The sequence below is a fragment of the Pararge aegeria genome, chromosome 15, assembly GCF_905163445.1.
Source record: "Pararge aegeria chromosome 15, ilParAegt1.1, whole genome shotgun sequence".
NCBI lineage: Eukaryota > Metazoa > Arthropoda > Insecta > Lepidoptera > Nymphalidae > Pararge > Pararge aegeria.
The window spans coordinates 5198894-5218164 of record NC_053194.1 but is presented as its reverse complement, the minus strand read 5'-3'; the positions used below and the strand labels follow the sequence as shown (position 1 = coordinate 5218164).

At 35.7% G+C, this 19271-nt stretch overlaps 1 protein-coding gene across 1 annotated transcript; it reads right to left on the bottom strand.

Annotated features, from left to right (window-relative positions):
* Window positions 1-2095: 2095 nt before the first annotated feature.
* Window positions 2096-19060, bottom strand: LOC120629796. Its single transcript, XM_039898844.1, has 6 exons — window positions 18751-19060; window positions 10933-11093; window positions 9906-10001; window positions 4886-5044; window positions 3571-3744; window positions 2096-3147 (listed from the first exon to the last, which is right to left on the bottom strand). The coding sequence occupies exons 1-6, from the start codon at window positions 19004-19006 to the stop codon at window positions 2971-2973; spliced, it is 1023 nt and encodes a 340-aa protein (XP_039754778.1). The 5' UTR covers window positions 19007-19060; the 3' UTR covers window positions 2096-2970.
* Between the last annotated feature and the right edge of the window lie 211 nt (window positions 19061-19271).

Sequence of the window (19271 nt, the reverse complement as noted above, 5' to 3'; positions counted from 1 at the left end):
CGAAATCTATATAAAATTACAACAAAAAGCAACAACGCAATTGGTTACCAAAACTAAGCCTTGGCAATTATGAAAGTTATGATTTCTAAATCATTCTTAATTGCAGTCATTGAAGTAATAAATACGTTTATGATATTGGTCCACTGAAAAGGTGATGATGGAAATATTTTTTTTTAATTATGTTTGTTTTCCATATTATCAATATGGGAAATGAACCTACTTGAATAAATGCTTATTTTCATTTAATCACAATAATACAGAATGTGGCTCTGTACTGTGACTTTCGCGGCCTTTTCAGCGGTTTCCATGGGTGGGAAAAGTTAGCAACAAAGGAAGAACACTGGAATGTAATAGAATATAGAAGTTTCTAGAAGGAGGTATAGTCGAGGCGAGCTTATGCAAATTAAGAATAAAAGCTATTATAATGCTGTTTACGTACTATTTTTATCCGAATTCAAAAAAGGAGAATCATCCATTCAGCTGAATATTGTTTCATGACATACGACTCAACCGACTTTGATATGATTTGGTTAACTTTAACAACAGAAAATTCATACTTTAACACTTATTATGAACACTTTTTCACTTGCTACAACCGTTAGAAACTGTATCAAGGTAGGAGGTCAAGCATAAATAAGTTTTTATCCATATATCTAATCCCCTAAACAAATATTACACCTGGAGGACTCCCGGTGACAATAGCTTGCTACCACTAAGTTATTAAATAAATAAGTCGGCCAAGTTTTGATCGCGCCGATACTTACAGAAGCTTTATTTTGGTGATGAGCAAAATTTACCCTTAACACCAAAGAGGCAAGAGTGGTGTGATTTTATGAATAGGTGAAGAAAATTCTCGTATGTTTTTTATTATTTTCAGCGCGAGCTCTAATTCGTCAAGGCGACTAAGTCACCAATGCAAATATGCTTCGTCTTGTGAATGCGTTGAGTAAAGATGTGAAATTGTTTCCAGTCTCGGCTCATGGGAACGAGAGTCCTTTGAAATATGGAGTATTCTTGTGCGTTTGATATTTAACTGGCACTTCCGAGTGGCTTTGCTTGCGATCAGTGAGCTTGTTTTCTCTTTGAATCATCCTTATCATATCACCCCATTTCTGGCCTACTGGTTTTCTATTGTGGGAGGAGACCCGTGTCCTGTACACAGGTCTCCTCCCACAATAGAAGAGTTTAATTCCACTAGCCAGCGTCTCAGTACGGATCGATAGACATCACACTATCTCTTTTATTATCCTTATGGTAATATTCTCAAATTATGATAATATGTTATTTCATCACATTGATAAAATCCGTCGTATAGTGCCCGTTGCATAGAGTAGATAAGTTTATATAGAATAAAACCATTTCAATCGTACCAAATTTTACAGTTCTTGTGAGAAGATGAGTAAATTTTGATTTTGGAAAGGCAACACCTGTGGCTTAGAGAGTTCAGAGAGCAATATACGTTTAGCCGTTATTTCCGTTTTAATATTAAGAACATGTAACAGTGTCAGATCATTAAAGTAGCGTAATCCAAGCTTTGAATGTCTCTCTCCTAAAATCCCTAAAAAGAAAAGAAAAGAGGCCTGCGAGACACAAATAGGCTGAGATAGAGTTTGGAAGTTGAAGTTTGGAACTCTCATAGCATTCATTAGTTATAAACTTACGGATGTAGTTATCACAAAAATGTTTTATATCAAAAGTGCCTCCTAGGTATAAAAAAGTTTTCAAAAAAAAAATCAAAAACTTGAGTCAAATTTACTGTAATGTTTCATTGTAATGTTTGTTAATACCAGTGTTATGATTTGGGCATTAAGAATTAAATTTTAACAAATCAAGAACATTTAAGTCCGAACGATTCCACATTTATAGTTGTCAGTTTTTTCCTTGATATTCTGGAAATGGGTGTTAATGAACCTTGCCTTATAAAACATAATTTCACATTTGAATAATACAAAGACAGGGTGGATTAAGTATAATTTTATAAATAAAAGAGGATAAGTTAAATGTAATAATAATTTAATATCACTAACGTAAAATCATGTTTGCACAATTATAAATACTATTTGAACTATACAAATAATGATTAAGTCATAAATACACTGGCTCTGTACTTTACAATAATATAATTAACAGCTGCTGTATTAAAGCTAGTTATATTTCATTGGATCTTTAACAGGAATATAAATAGTTAACAAATAATCAAGTTAAGTAATGAAATATAATGTACAATTAAAAGCATTTGCAGTCTCGAACGACTGCATAGTCACAAAAGAAATAAAAAAAATTGTCAATAATCATGAACCAGCCATAGACACGACATTCACCTAAACAATTTACTAATACATCATCAAACAAGTTTGGTGGAATGGAGAATAACACTAATCTAATAATACCATAAAATATAATTGAAACTAAATTGAAAATAATCAAGAAATAAATAAGTTAAGACCTTGACTAGGATATCGGAAAATTTCGAAAGTTTAGCTGCCTGTTAAACAATAAATAATACGTATTAAATTCGTCACTATTTACAAAAAATATATATAAAAGGAACTAATTCGCTCTAGACCAAAATGGCAATGTAATGGCAAAGACATTTTCTACTTTATCAACAGCCAAAGGTGCAAACAATTGAGCTACCGAGGAGATTCATTGTGTCGGGCCAACGAACAAAGAGCTCATGTACAAGACAAGACTGTTTCGAGACAACACAACAATGCTAGAATAGAAAAAAATGTTTAATAAATACTGAAAAAAACTATACTAACGAAGTATTATAGAACTTTCGAAGTCAGTGTCGATGTTTCAAGACAGTCTTGTTTATACGTGCTCAAACAACGAGCGGCATTTTTACAATTAAGTCATAAATAAAAGCACCAACAAATTAAGTAGAAGCCGAAAACAATTCGGGTAAATAACAACTGCCCGACAGTCATCTGATGAGTTTTACAGAATTAGTTGACACAACCGATCTCAGTTCTTTGAGTCAACATCGTACATTTTCTGGAACACTTGGGTGAGGTACTCCAAGTAGTTGAGGGTGTCGCGGTATACGAGTAGCGCGTATGACAGCTTGTCGGCTTGCTTGATGTCTGGCACTTCTGCGTCAGGCAACGGGGTTATTGCTAAACTGCGAGATCTCATTATTTCCTATAACAAGACAAATATTTGGTTAGAACTTTGGATAGAAGTAGACGGTACTTTGCGGAAGTTCCTGATTACAGTAAAAATTATGGTCAATTTGCTTTAATCTTCAAGAAGGAGACAAATGTGGGTGCCGTATTTTATATTTCAAATTCAAATTAATTCATTTGCTTTGAACATGAAACACATGTTTAGTCGCAGTCTACGAAATGCAAATCTTAAAGTATGTTATATTATTTTTTTATTAAGTTTTAATAATGTTCTTTTAGACATACGAAAATGTAAAATATTTCAAGTTTTTGTAACAGAAAATGGCGACACAAATCTAATTAATTTAAATCTACTTAAAAGTGGGATGTAACATCGGCCACATGTCGTTAAAAGGATGAATAGAGTAATATTACAGGATAATGTTTTGAAAGTACTTACATCGAACAAACATAGAACTGCACGAACTTCATGCATGCTACCCCTAATGTTGCCTCTCAAACCAGCATCTGAAAAGATGTCCCTGCTGAGACCATCCTCGCTGATGGAGTAAAGCCCCGCCACTACCATCTTCAAACCCTTGTACATTGACGGCAACACCTCATCAATTTTGCTCTGTGAACAAAGGAAAAGTTAATTTGAAAATTATTCTTATAACTGGAACAGTGCAATTTAATAGAGGGGGCTTTATTGAACCTCAGGGTCGCTTAAAATTTGCAATACAAATGATGATCTAGAATCAAATAAATAGTAACATTGCTGTGATATCTATAGCCTACCCTTTCTACCTACGCTACCGTATACTGTAACAGTGATTTTTGTCTGTTGCGAAAGATTAAGGTTATTAAAAGAATTCAATTCTTTTTAATCTAAACACCAAACATTGATGTTCCATTAATGCTCCAATTCCATTGCATATAATAAAGTAAATTGCATATCATAAGGTGGTAAGTACTTGAAATGATACTTTCATTTATATAAGTACTGAAAGTTCTGCAAGTACTGAAAGTATTTTCGTGTCAATAGAAATTTTTATATTGATCTTAGTGGTATTATCAATGACGACGTTTTTTTCTATCGCCACTCAAATCTCTGTATCAGTCAAAAAATCGATGATTACGTTCAGATTAAATGTCCACATTGCAAAACCATTGTGTTCTCACGTAAACGACAGTCGGCTGACAACAATGAGTGCCACCGACGATGTCGATTCTTTGAAATCGATTGAAAAACTTATACGGATGCACGTTTTTGGCATCAGCGAATTCGCCGCCCTTCGATTATAAAACAATCAGATCGGTCGGTTAAGTAACCGTCATTATCTTAACGAGACAAACGTTTGAGATAACATTACTTTCCTTATATATTTTTTATGGCAAAACAAATGTGCCTTTATGCCTTTCCTTATTTAACTTAGTGTACGAACGATGGACGGAATTTTGTAATTAATCTTATCCCTCCTAATTTTATGCATATGGACAATAAGTTGCATTTTTTTTAAAGAAATTTTCGCAAAGTATCTTAAACAGAATAACCAGAAACAAGGCATTAACCCATATCATTAATTAGGTATTGGTGGCAGGAAACAACAGCAGCTTTCTGACATTAGAGCCTAACCTTAATAGGAGAGAGTTATAATAAACTCTGGACAGACTGACCAGACCAGTATAGAGACCACACGTACTAATTATAATATTTTTTAATAGATATACTGTAACATAAATAAAAAAAGGTTTACTTAGTCAATTCTACTTACCATAACTGTATCCATATAAGCCTCAGGCATAGGCTGATATAGGTTTTTTTCCTTAGGCAAGCCTTCTTCAGGGAACCAGGTGAAGTTCCGAAGCCAGTCAATACTACTCCAGACTGGCAAAAGTTCATCAAAACTTTGGTAACTGTGGAGTTTCAATGCCTGTAACAAATGAAAAAAGAGTTAGTTTTGTTCATATTCAGTTGCTATATCCTGGGTTGTACACTGAACTTGACATGGTACATATTTTCCTTAATACGAGGTTAGAAGTTTGTGATGCTCAATTTTAGCAAAAAAAGATTTCGTGGAAACTACTTAATTAAAGGAGTAAAAATATAATAAGGATGCGAATCGAAATGGTGAAATTGATTTATCCACGGGTGCTCAAAACCATAGTGTCTGCAGTAAGTATGAATCAGCTTTGTCACGCTACTGGTCCCGTTGGTTTCTTTGAACGATAAAAATAGAGGCGCTAGTTAGTACGTAGCGTTGATTAACTTTCATGGAAAAGACGTTTGAACGGGATGAGATGTGTCGCTATTTCCTCTGTCCTGGACGGTATATATAAGGGCGAAGAGCAGATCGTGGCAGTGGACAACTTGAATGCGAGTGCATTTGTATCTTGGTTCAACCAGATTAATAAGGTGAGTATTGATATAATTTATTTCAAGTTTTTAACCATCTGTTTTAGGGTGCTGTTGCACAAAATGTAATTATTTTGTGTAATGCCATAGCAACGAAATTGCAAAACGAATTCCATTTTATTAAATAGCTTCAAAAATCGCGTTTTGTTTTACCTGTGTGGCATATCTTACTCTATAGCTGGTCTTACAGTTTCTTAAACATTAGTCTCAGATTGCAAAACTGCCTGATTGACTGACTGACTGTTTAGTTGACTAAATTAGGTTTTACTTTCAAATTTGTCCTTTCAACCCTTTTTTGTACTCCTATTTAACCTAGTAAATTGTATGACTATGTTACTCCTATTAATTTTAACCATCAGACTACACTAAAATGTGTTAGCCAAGGTCGTGTGAAAGATGAGATCGAAACACGAGTTCAGACGGCCGCTGCCGTCATGACTCGTAACAAAACCGTTTGACATAAAAATTTGACACGTTACTGGCTATGTCCAGAACATACGTGATCAACGACAAATATTCAAATTCAAACCTTAGGTGTTTCGAAATAGGGTTGCAAAATTGTCATTGCGTTTTATAATCGCCAGCAGATGCAACAGCGTTGATAGAAATTATCCGTCCCTCAATTGATTTGTTCGAAATATTGTTGCCTAACAATACGGCTAATTAAACGCTTACAAATCGTGACAACTCCCGAAAATCGTTATATTATACAACGTTCTTATCTGCGTTATCGCTTGTTCAGCCGAGAGTTTCCAAATACTGATGAGAAATCAACACACTTATTCATAGTGGTCTTTATCGGTTTTATCAATTTTTCAAAATAAATATTTTCGTAAATCATTGGCAAATATGTATAAAAAAATCCTGTTTATTTTAATACACACTTCCATCTCCTATAAGGTTCAACAATATTGATAAAACCAGTGCAATTATTAATAATAATTACAATTCACATCAATAATAAAATGGATAAGTTGGGGTCTGCATTTTTATCTTAAACAAATGAAAATGATTCTCAGTTATTCCTAGTAGGTATAGTATAGTTAATTTAACTGATGAATAGGAATTAATGATTCATTGCTTAAAATTTTAAAACCAGTTTGTATTGTATTACGAAGGAATTCCATAATTTTGCTCTCAGAATGACAATGATTATTGGTCCCCAGGTTTTTATAACTAGGTTGTAAAAATCTGTGAAGTTTAATTGGTAACGTCGATACATCTTTTTTATTAGATTTGTTTTCATCACTTATTGCAGTTATCATCGTTTTTTTTTTAATTGTATCCCAATAATGAAATATTAGGAAGGTAGTTAATCTCAAGATGGAATGTGCTACGTCCACCGATGAACAGTGATACATAATAACAAAACGCAGGTGTTCGTCCGGTCCATCGCGCCATATCCTAAACTTTGCCTACATCAATACATTGCATACATGTAAAATAATTAGGTACATAGCAAAACCCCGATTTATATTAAAAACTTTTTTGCACAAGTTAAAAATCTAAATTTAAATAATTATTATTTAATGCATGAGCTACTAAAGCAATTAATCGAAAAGAAATACAAAACCATGTTTAATGAAAAATAGCACTATTTTAAACAATTCGTAATATTCCATCCTAATTACAAGTATAAGTAAAACTTTGTAGAAACAAAAAGATAACAGTTGTAGGTATACACTACAAGAGTCTGTATGTTCCCATAATTAAACTATCGCTATGTTGGCATTATGAGATCCCGTGGGTGGGCATTAGGTAAGAAATTTGATGACATAGCATCCGGATAACTAGCACGAAACATCGGAAGCTTATCAAATAAACATGCACTCACACATTCAACGTACAATATTTACGGCACACGTTCTCATACGCATCCAATGCGGCAGACAGCCTGTCGCCCGTGTGAACAACGCTATCGCAGTAAGTATGTACATATTGTATGTAATGTATATTCCAATGTTTATAATATATCGGACGACATTACGCCACGATAAGCCTCGCAGATGGTCTCAGCTCGAACCGCGTGGGGTTCCGCTACAGATCTCGTTACATTATATAAAATGCAAAGAATGTGGACAGTTTTTGATGGATATCTAAACATATTTCGAGACAAAATATGATTTGACGCCGGTCTAAAACGTTACAGCATATTCACACGGTGGCCGGTGCGGAGTCACACAGTACCGGTAGGGTTCGTTGAATTTGTTATTGCGTTCTCGGTACAGCGGGGCCAGTTATTTATAAGGAATGGGCCGACGACAGATAATATGATAGCGCGAGTAATTTGGATATTGCGTTTTATATGTACACGGTTTTATCCTTCGCCAGTGATAAAATTTCTTTGTTTTTATACCACTACGTTTTTATATTAAAAGGCATAATCTACGCGATATAATTTTTGAAAATCGGGATCGCATACAATTCGTAAAGTTGATTATGCGGCACCGAAACAAAGAGCAAGTTAAACGTCCTTGTAACGTTAACAATAGCAGTTCATTGTGCTCGAGCTTTGTCTAAACCGCAATAAATATGATACATTAGTAACGAATGACCGACATTAAGGGGAGAGACAGAAAAAAATCGTCGGGCAGGTGTGTCGCGCAATATTAATGCGCAATCAGTATTCGATGCGTACGCGCATCGTCCTGTACTTCGTTCCGGCTACTGTGCGTCGATAATGTCATTTTACGACGGGGAGGCAGCAGCGAGCGGACAGGACGTCGCCGTCGTTACGACCGGCGAGCCTATTACAAATGCCACCATACCTCATACACCAACGCCACACGTCACTACGGGATGTATCGATTCGAGACCGGCTCATTGTTCCATTTCCATTGACTGCTTCACACTTGATCGCTTTTTAACTTCATCAATCGTCGTCGAAATGTATGGGCACATCGTAACTTGCGTTGCCACAATTAACTGAGTTAGTAGAAGGTCATCCATAAATGATTCGAGGCGCGACAACGACATCGCATTATTGCTCGTTGATCGGGCCACCTTACTTCCGATTCGGAAATATTGTATTCTTAGCAGTGGAATCACAGATTGTCTTATTTATGTTTCTAGTAACTCTGGTTTGTTTGGTTTTTGAATGCAAATGGTAACATTTGCGCATACGATTATTTTTACGAATAGAGTTATAAATTCTGATCTTATTCCTTTCTTAGTGCTAATTATGGAAACTAGGGTTCAGAAACAGATGATATGGGATAATGTGATCGGAATGAAGGCAGTTTGAAATTATAATATTTAAAAGGGAGGAAGCGTCCAGCCGGACGTATAGAGGCGAAACCGGCGGCGCCTGTATCGATGCAATCTCCCTGCCACACCGCGATGAGAAAATGGCGTTAAAACGTGCACGCAAGGAATCGTTAATGGATGCTGACGTTTTTGCAAAAACTTTTTGAAGTGGAGCCGCTTAAACTAATAAGTGTAAACTAAAACTAAACTATAATAAGTGTAACTGCCTACAAAATCGAAATCTATCAAATTCTATAAATTATATGGAAATTGATAAAATACCAACTATTTAAAAATTTAACATTTTATAAACTCATTCCATATAGTTTGCATGGACGTTGTCATTAATTCAATGGTTAGTTCGTTTCGGTTCATTTAGAGTAACGTGTTAGGATAGCCACTGGGTTTACATTAAAACATATAAAACCTCAAAGGTAGGCCTCGGTTAATAAATAATAAAGTGGTTAGATAGCTACTTGGTATAGATAATTGAATTCATACATACAAACTGATGAAATCATATAAGACTCCAATGGTATGCCTTGATGAACGAAGTCATTCGCTCAGCGTTATTGATATCGATTAATTTAGAGTAACGTGGAAGGATAGCCAGCGGGTATAGACACTTTCATTCATACATTGAAACTGATAAAATCAAATTAAGCCCTAAAGGTATGCATCGATGTCCTTAGTTCAAAGTGTTATTGGTATTGGCCGGCCGCAGTGTGCGTCCGTTCATTTAGAGCGACGTGGCGGGCATATCGATGCGGGCGCGAATACTACGTTGCGATTGTCTCGACCCTACATCGGACCCATCAATGAAAGCGAAGAATGATAATTTTATAATAGGTATTATATTATAAATTATTATGATGAAATTATATTATTTTACATAGAGACAATAATTACAGACGTCGCCATCTAGCCCCAAAGTAAGCGTGTGTTTTGAGAAGTAAGATTACTGATGATTATTTTATAAATAGTAGGTATGCATAAATACTTATAATATAACAGATAAATACCCAGACACTAAAAAACTGTCATAATTATTCCACAAACATTTCCTGTGTGTGAATCGAACCCACAGCCTTTGATGCAGAAAGCAGGTTAGGTAAATATTAAATAACACTTACAAATTTATCTTTGTACTTCGCCGTTGACTCGTAGGCGTTTCTCGCTTGTGATGAAACTTCCTTTGCGAGCTTTGCCGAATATACAGATGGCGCTGGCTGAAAACAAACAACCAATAGTTAAAATATATTTCTTTAGGACAGTTAAGTCGCATTAATTGTGTCATAAGTTTCTGAACAATGCGTTCGCGGTTTTATGTAAAAATTCAAAATATGTCGTAAAACATTTAAAAAGATTAGTGAATTACTGAATTTACATAGAACAATTAATTTGAACTCGACATATTTTAGGAACATCTGTGTTCTTAAAATATTTCAAGTCATTCTCTAATTTTTGAGATTCTCTTTCGAGAAGATTGGCATAAAGGAATTCCCCGCTCATGATTATTTGCTCGGGTAACCTCAAATATTTCTTCATTACTTCATTATTTTAAAAAGTAGAATAAGCGTTAATGTCCTTAGCACTGAACCACTTTTTCCTTGTAGCCTAGCGAAGCTTCAGAGCAAGAGCGTGCTGAGCAACGTTATATCTACTTGAATGGGCATTTATACTCAATAGTTTTACCGCTAGGAAATAGCAGTCCCGCAAAAAAACAGATATTAAGCCTAGTAGTAAAATTTCAAACTTGCTGGGTCACCGAAGAAAAATATTATGAAATTTTTCTATAGGACTTTTTATGATATTTTTATATTAAAATTGAACTTTATCATAGCTCGTTTGTAAACACATTATTAAAAGACGTTTAATTAGATAGTTAGTATCTCGAATAGGAAATCGTTTAATCTACATTTCTTTTATCTGGTGGGAGGGCTTTGGGTTACCATCTTTCTGATAAAGACGTGCCGCCTAGCGATTTAGCGTTTTGGTACGAAGCCGCGTAGAAACCGATTAGGAGTGCCAAACTCAAAACAGGTTAGCAAGCTACTATCTTAGGCCGCGTCATCCCTAACTACTAGGTGAGATTGCAGTCAAGGGCTTTCTTATAGTCGAATAAAAATAAATAAGAAACAAACTTTTATATAGACTTACATTTGAGCCATAATCACATGGGTTTCCCCAGAGACTGTTCTCCTGTGACGAAGAGCGGCGTTGCCGATCCATCGTTCTTCTGTGTGGAGCTGCTGATGACTGGGGGGAGAGGCCGCCCACGAGGAGGACCAGGCACACCGCTGCGCAGACGTTGACGTATCCTGGAGGACGAAACAGTACCATGAAAAAACCGAGGTTTATGAAATATTGCTTAAATAGTTAATAATCGTTATCATCATTATACCCATAACTGGTGCACTACAGGGTAAAAGTATCCTCTCAGAACGAGAAGAGTTTCGGCCGGAACCCACCTCGCTGGTCAAGTGTGGATTGGTAATCTTCCCAGGCCTAACATTGTGCAAACTTCCAAGTATGCAAGATTCCTTGCGATTTTTTCCTCCAGTTTCCGCAAGGTAGAGACGCTTGCCTCTGTACTTCAGGCGGTACCCTCGAAAGGGAGGCAGAAATTCTTACCTATAGGTAATAACCGCTCCAACGTACGTAACGTTAGCGTGTATTGTAGTAAAATTGTAGTTTAATATCCCACAGGGTTTGAATATGCGTAAAAATACCACGCTGACATATTTTTATCGCTATGTGAGGCGTACATCGCGATCGGAGAGATTTGATGTGTAAAAGCTCACATACAAGAATTTTTCTTTCTATTGCATCTTGTCAATGAAAACGCTAGGTCCGTTGTTCCGTATGCGGCACGCACGATGCTGTCGATTATGGTAATCGATGAACATCCGATGAATAAATACATCGCGGCTCAGAGGTGGACAGCCTTTGCTAATTGTCCGGTGAACTTGTGTGAATCACTAATGCGGTACAATTTAACGGTGGCTGGCAATTATTGGCAACCGACCGGACATTTTTCCGATATCGATATTATTATATCGGTTACCGGACATCTCTTAATTATTATTTTTACCACGCATGCTCTAAGTGGTAATCCTTTAGCTAAGATATCTTTAGCCCTTAACAGTCCACTGCTGGACTTGAGACCGCTCCCAAAGAGAGGCTGTGCCTTACCATGCTGGGCAGACAGGTCGGTGATCGCAGTAGATGGTACTAGTAATCACAGAGTAAGCTGCTGCCTGCTGTAAAATTAGGTGTGGTGAGAACTGTATTCTGATTTGCCGTCACCACACAACACGTTTCGTTGCTCTCTTGAAATATTAATATGTATTTAGTAGTTTGACAGATAGTACTGTCCACCGAAAATTGCTTAAATTATATAATTGACACGCATTTCGTTCTTACTCACTGGCGGCTTCTTATTTACTCTTTCAGTGTTTTGACTCAATATGTGAATCATGAATGTTATGTCTCGTAGTCAATGACTAACGTCGCAAATCTTTACACTATTTCGTATTATCATAAGTAGATAGCTTCGATCTTTTTATGCATGTATCTACGTTTACCGTAACGCCAATAAATTATTCGAAAACTCGCGACGCATGTGCCAACATTTTTACTTATCAAATTTTAAGAATTTCCTGTGCGCTGTTTCAAAATTAAGGTAGTACCTTAACCATTTTATGATTAAATTAAATATTAAATCAAAAACAAGAAAATATAAACAGAAAATTGTATTCTTTGCAAAAAAAAAGAAATTGGCTAACTTGATAGTAGTTAAAAAATCAATTAAAAAATAAATATGCGGGGCCGCAAAGGGGCAGGATGTTATGTATATGTTTTACATACAAGAATTGAATTGAAATAATATCTTTTTAGACTTGTTTAAAAATTAAAGAAGTCTTGTTGCACATAACCTAAAACGAATAACATATTATAAAATTGTGTGCTTATTTTTCTTGCGACTCGTTAGCCAGTTTTGAGGCGATTTGCTCTTCAGCCCGCGGCCATCGCGGCGGTCAAATAAAAGAGAATTATTATATTTATATCGTGCTTTGCCGCTTATTATTTAACTTAGGCCTGTGAACGGGCTCCTATTATCACGTTCAGAAGCGAGCGAGAGAACCCAATATGCTATCACGCTCTTATAACATGATACTATTCGCACAAACGAATCTTAACCGCAGCAATATAAACGTCACAAACTAACTAGCTTCGACGTTGTTATAAATCGTATTGGTATCTAATTGATACAATAACAAGATTGTTATAGTCGGAACACAAAAGGCGACCGCAGAGGCGGAGTCGGGGCAATAACGATCATGTCAAAAGGAAGGTCCGACACACAACGCGCGTTAAACACACGATCATAACATTTTATTAGTGCGCCGGTCAAACGCAAGCAACCGCCGTCAAAAGTTCAACCAGAAAAAAATAACTGGCCAGCTCGTAAAAAGACGTAGAGTCACCGTGTGATACATGACCATTAATATTATTTTGATATAGTTTAAGTAGCGTAACTGTTTGGTTTACTTTCTGTTAATGGGCCCACAACGACGAGTATTAAACAAAGCGTGAGCTAACATTAATTAGATGGAATGAAATTTTGAGGGCTCTAATTAGTGCCTAAAATGTTTTGGTAAAATATAAATTACGGACTTTCAATAGGGGCTCATTCAAGGAGCTGTAATTACGAACTATAAAAAAAACTATAAATGGACAATGAGGAGACTCGATCGAATTCCTTAGCCCATTGAAGAGCTGACCGAGCGACCATAAAAACCGTAGATACCTACACGTAGGTAATACACAGGTTATAAGGAGGCATAAAAAAGTAGGGACCGCGTCGGAGGTCGGCCCGACTACCCGAGAAACAAAGAATTCGTTTATTTTTTAACAGCTCGCTCGTACACAAAAGAAGGCAGCGCGGCACGAAAAACGACCCAAACGAGAGCACCTTGTTAACCTTTTTAAAAAGAAATCGCGCGTCCGCTAACTAGAATTTCGGTTCGAAAACCGGGAAAAGTGTTCACCGTTCAACCGCAGTCGGCGCCTCCGCCGTCATTATGTAAATTCTGAACATAAACGCGTCAAAATTTCGAAGCGAGGACCATCTCGGTAAGCGCATTGCAAAATGATGCACGTCAAATTACTGATAACAAGCATAATCATACTGGTTTGCCTGCAAGGAAAATTATTCGCATCTACGTAAAATGAAGCTCTACATTGAAAGTATACTCAATACTCCTCAAAAACCTATGAAGCTTACTGTACGCACTGTAAAAACATTGAAATGTATACATTCGAAAACATTGCAGTTAAAAATCTAAAGGAAAATGCGGTAAATAAATATTCATTATCTAATAAATGTATTCTTCCGCATCATATATATAGTATTCATTGTCCGCTGTTGACCAAATAGCACACTATTTACGTGACACCAATTTATAATCATGTACATACAGATGAAAGCTCTCAGTTATTATATTAATATCAGTTTAATATTTTTTATTGTTTTTTGTTGCACAGGTTTGTTATCATTTCCAATCTCATTCAATTTCGTTTGCATAAAGATACACCTACCACCTACATTATTCCGTAGAGTCATCGTCACAAGTTATATCGCGAGAGAAAAATTGAGTTTAAACTCATCTTGCTTGCAAAACGCGGGTGCGCGGGCTCTTAATCACATTCTATAATCACATTATAATGCTGTTTGAATACTCCCTGAGTCATTTGGGAATTCCGTAAAGGAAAACATCTAAGATTTTTTAGCCTGTCCGGAGAATGGAATCCGGGATCACGTGATGTGTAGTCGAACGTAGTAAACGCTAGACGCACGTTACTCCGTAGGATAGAAGGTTAATACTACGTTAAAAATAATTGAACTTTAATGAAGTTCGTCAATTTGCAAGTAACGGCGAACAATCGATGAGCTCGTAAAATTTGACTGCACATAATAAGTGCGATTATTACGGTAACGCGTGATTACTTCACGGGTAATGCATACTTTATTGAGATTCAAGTGTTTATAAATGTCCCACAGCTGGACAAAAAACCTTAATTATTGAGTGTTTAATGTTCATATTCCTTGATGTTTAAGTCCTCCTACTTTTATCAACGTATTTGTTCGAACATGTATGATATTTTCTGCAGTTTTGAACTGTCATTGAAATTACCACCAATTATTATTATTATTGTGAGAGCCTAGTGGGTAAGGCTTCGGCTTCCCTTTCGGGGGACCCAGAACTGTAATTTTTTGGAGTTATGTGCGCTTTTAAATTTAAGCAATTAAATATCACTTGCTTAAACTGTGAAGGACGAAGCCTGCATGCCCGAGATTTGTCAATAACGTTCTCAAGGGCGTGTAAAGTCTACCAATCAGCACTTGCCCAGTTTGGTGGACTACGGCCTAAACCCATCTCATTTTGAGAGGAGACCCGTGTACTGTGGGGCGGCCGGTAATGAGTTGATAATGATGAAGTTGATTAACAAATAAAACATTAAACAAAGACTTGGTAGACCTCCAATCTGGTCACTGAGATATATATAATCTAAGGGGTCGTAAAGAGTCGCTGGTCTCAAGCGGCACAAGACTTCAGCAGTGGACATACAGCGATTGATATGATGATGATGATGAAAAAACTATTAGTATTTCTCTAGTCTAGATAAACCATTTAACAGATGAAAACCGGGCCCGTATTTTACAGTGTAAGTTGTAAACTGTATTTTTAACTGAAAATCGCCTTAAAATGCAACGCGATGGTAGGTACCATCGGAGATCGACCCCACGAAATTAACGAAACAAGCCCAAATTTTCGTCGAATTATATTTAATGACATAACAACTGATATTACATAATTTTACTGATAACTTTTTGAACTGAAGATACGCGAAAATTTCTTATGCCCCGAGGGATATACTTATCTTTTTTTCGTTCACAAAAATAAATTCAATGCGCATTTTCAGTGGCGTGCAGGTTTACAGTCAAGGTAGGATATTCATGTACTTATAGTATGTAAAATCGCCTAACTTCGTAATTATCCAATTGAAGTAGCCCGGATTATTAATTATTCTATAGATTTTGTGTAAGGTACTCGTAAAATTTATTTTATTAGTTTCCTAATACTAGTTTATTTTCGTGCGTTTATAAGATAGGCGTTTATGCGCATGCTCTTGCTTTTGAATTAATCGGAGTCAGATAGCAATAAACTCCATAATATTTTCATTATAATTATGAAGTTCGATAATCGACATTCTATGAACTCAGTATAGGCATTTAAAATACCTAGAGCGCATTGGAAATGTCAATATCCTCCCGCTACCTATCAAGGCACGCATCTCAATTTTTTTTTGTCACTCACATGAGGTTGTGCGTATGAAATTATCACATAATAATTGTTGCGTAAATTGTTGAAAGCTACTTACAATCGCGTCGAAAAAAAAACTAAAACATTCCGCAATCTCGTGACAAAAAATAAGTAGAGTTTATGTTTTTTTTACTATAATAGCGGATGCAGAATGGGTTTTTCTTACAGAATCGCTCATGATGCCGCCTTATTTAACCAACATGTAAATGGCAAAAAAAGCAAAATTCTGCACCAGGTTAAGTCGCAAGTTGCAATATGCATTAAGTACTTCCGGGAAAATGTTTAAAACGATGTTGTTGATACTATGTTTTTTCCCTTATATAAAACCATTTGCGTATTTCGCGCGAGTTAATTGTTATTTAATAGTTTAGTTAAATTTGTGGTCAAAATAATTACGTGACAATACATACTTACAAATTGCCCTTAATATTTTATTGTATAACTGTTCACCTTCATTAAATAACTTTTTTGCTCGTAATATTTTTCAATACTAATAGTTTTTTTTTGCACAAACCGAACAATTATTATTTAATTAGGTATGTTTAAAAGGCAGTAAAATATTTGTGCCAATTCTTTTGCTAGAATGATTTTCAATCAATTAGGAATGTCATATTGCGTTACTAATGGATATTTTTGAGTAGATAATACAATTATTTGTAGACAGGCGGATAATTTATTTTCTTTAATAGATACTATTAATGGTTTACGATTCATGAGATTATTACAAACGTTTTATTGTTTGGAACAAATAAAAAAATAGAGTGCAATTATCCCTTGGGTCTATTGGAAGTACCTACTTAGAATTTAGAGTAGGAAGTATTGAAATCAATAAATTAATAAATAAACGACACAAATGATGGATAAACTAGGAAATCGAATCTCTTTAATTAGAGTAATTTTAAATATAATTCACATTCTACTATAGTTAAGGTGCCTTAGCACTGATATTATAGTTTAGGGATAAAATAGATGAATAGGATGGTTTTTATTTCATCGTTAAAAAACAAGAGTGATTGTCGATTTGAATCTCAGAGACAATTATTAAGGATGATATAAGTTCAGATTTGTATGCGATCCATGACGTACGGTCGTGTGATTTAGTTCAATTAACTGGGACTGTAAATAAAGGTCTCAAAGATCTAGCCAGATCTAACGTGTAGTGTATTTTTATAGCATAACACTTAAATCATTTCATGGCCCTATTTAGAGAGGTGAGCTATAGTACTTATTACGAAACACCCCCCTTCAAGCCGTAGACATAACTGTACAACTCTTAAAGGATAGAAACATTTAGTTAGATATGTCATTCCGGTAACAGTACACTTGTTTAATTGCAGTTTAAGCCTAGTTAGTTGGCTCCGATCTTCGTGTTTGACATTGTAGAGATTTAGACCTTTTTTTGCGCGTAATGATATCGTAAGCTCGACTGCGAAGCATGATTGTCGTGAGCATTGTCAATGAGAGGACATGAGAATAAGTGCGTCAGGTCATGACCGGATATTTGTATTATAAATAATGTGTAATATGCTAGCTAAGAGTTTGAAGAACCTCAATGACGGTGATAAGAAACGCCCGGAGAGGCTTAGACTGTGCTATATTGAAGCTTACAAAATGAATTACTGTTTTGACATTTTTTTTACTAAAATTATACCTGATATTGGTTTGATTAAATAAAAATTAAAAAGCGAGAGGTTTCTTATATAACCTAGAAATCATAATATAAATATAAAAGCTGTGCTTTCCGGTTTGGTTCAGGTTTACTATGTAGTCGTTGCATACTGTTTTATATATCTAACCCCAAAATGTTTTTTTTATTAGACTATATTATTAAAACGGCGCGTTCAAATACATACATATATACCAGCAAACATATTCTTTAGCTTTAATATTGAGTGCAATATTATTATTATTTAATATTTGAAATCATTATTGTATTAGTAAGTAAGGTAAATGCCGGGTTGTAAAAGCTTTCTATGGTTAGATCCAAATCCATGGGCTCTTACAACTTGCTTTGATTTTGATTTCATATAATCGGCAAGTAAGCTTTAAAATATATGTAATTGTATAGCATTTTCCTTTAAGAACAGTAGCACACATAAATAAAAACTCATCTAATCAATAAATATAACAATTTTTACTTTTATGCAAGAAAAGTTTAATTTATCAAAATCCTTGAAGAATGGTTTTCGGGCCTTTCCCAGGGATAAAAAGTATCTTATGTCAATATGGGTTTTCAGTATGCAATCTATCTATGTGCCAAATTTCATGAATACTAGTGCAGTTGTAATAAATAAACAAACAAACAGATACACTCTTCCTTTATTTATATTAGTATGAACGTAAAGATAGAAAGCTTAAGCAGGTAATTTATTAATTAGGCACCATTAAATTTAATGTAGGTTAGGTAGTCTCTATCGGTAATTTGGACCTAAATATTTTTTATGTACTAGGTATATAAGCAGAAGTAATCTCTATAAAAATAATTTCATATACATATATACAATTGTCAAAATACCGGAAGAGCAGAAGATACAAACTTTTAAATAAAGTTAAATTTTTAAAAATAATTAAAAAAAAAAACGCTTACTACTTTTTGCTGAACTCGATCTATAAGGTCGACACCGGTCCACAAAATCACTATCACAGTCACTATATTGGCTATTTGATCTAGTCCTGTAACATTGCGCACATGTTGATAGTCTATGGAGTATCCTAGGGTAGTCCGACCTGGGACAGGCCTCGGGTTTGCAGCAGCTTTCTCTCTTCTCGTCCATCTTGACTCTTACTATCACAGTACCGGCTTGTCGAAAGAGCGCGAAATGTGGGATCTCAGTGTAATCCATAACAGACGATTAAACTCTATATCCCCAAAACTGATGTCGCACGCATCGTGTCGGTTGAGCGACTAAATGACTTGGTCTGACGGCGCGTAAGATAAAGCCTAGTATACACGGAGCACGTGCAGTCGGCACCGTCGGTGAGGAGGGGGTTGACGAATAGCCGGTATAGTCCTCGATTGCAGCGCCGAAGTAGCCAATGCCGGTGGCGGCGAAACTGTAGGGCGGGACCAATCCCTCCCAGTTTGAAGCAACTTTAAGTAGCCGGGGG

Coding starts and splice junctions, on each gene's coding strand:
- LOC120629796 (XM_039898844.1), bottom strand. CDS start 19,006: ATGGATTACACTGAGATCCCACATTTCGCGCTCTTTCGACAAGCCGGT. Junction 5,045..9,905: donor CGAAGTACAAAGATAAATTT/GTAAGTGTTATT, acceptor CATTTGTTACAG/GCATTGAAACTCCACAGTTA. Junction 3,148..3,570: donor CAGTTCTATGTTTGTTCGAT/GTAAGTACTTTC, acceptor GTCTTGTTATAG/GAAATAATGAGATCTCGCAG.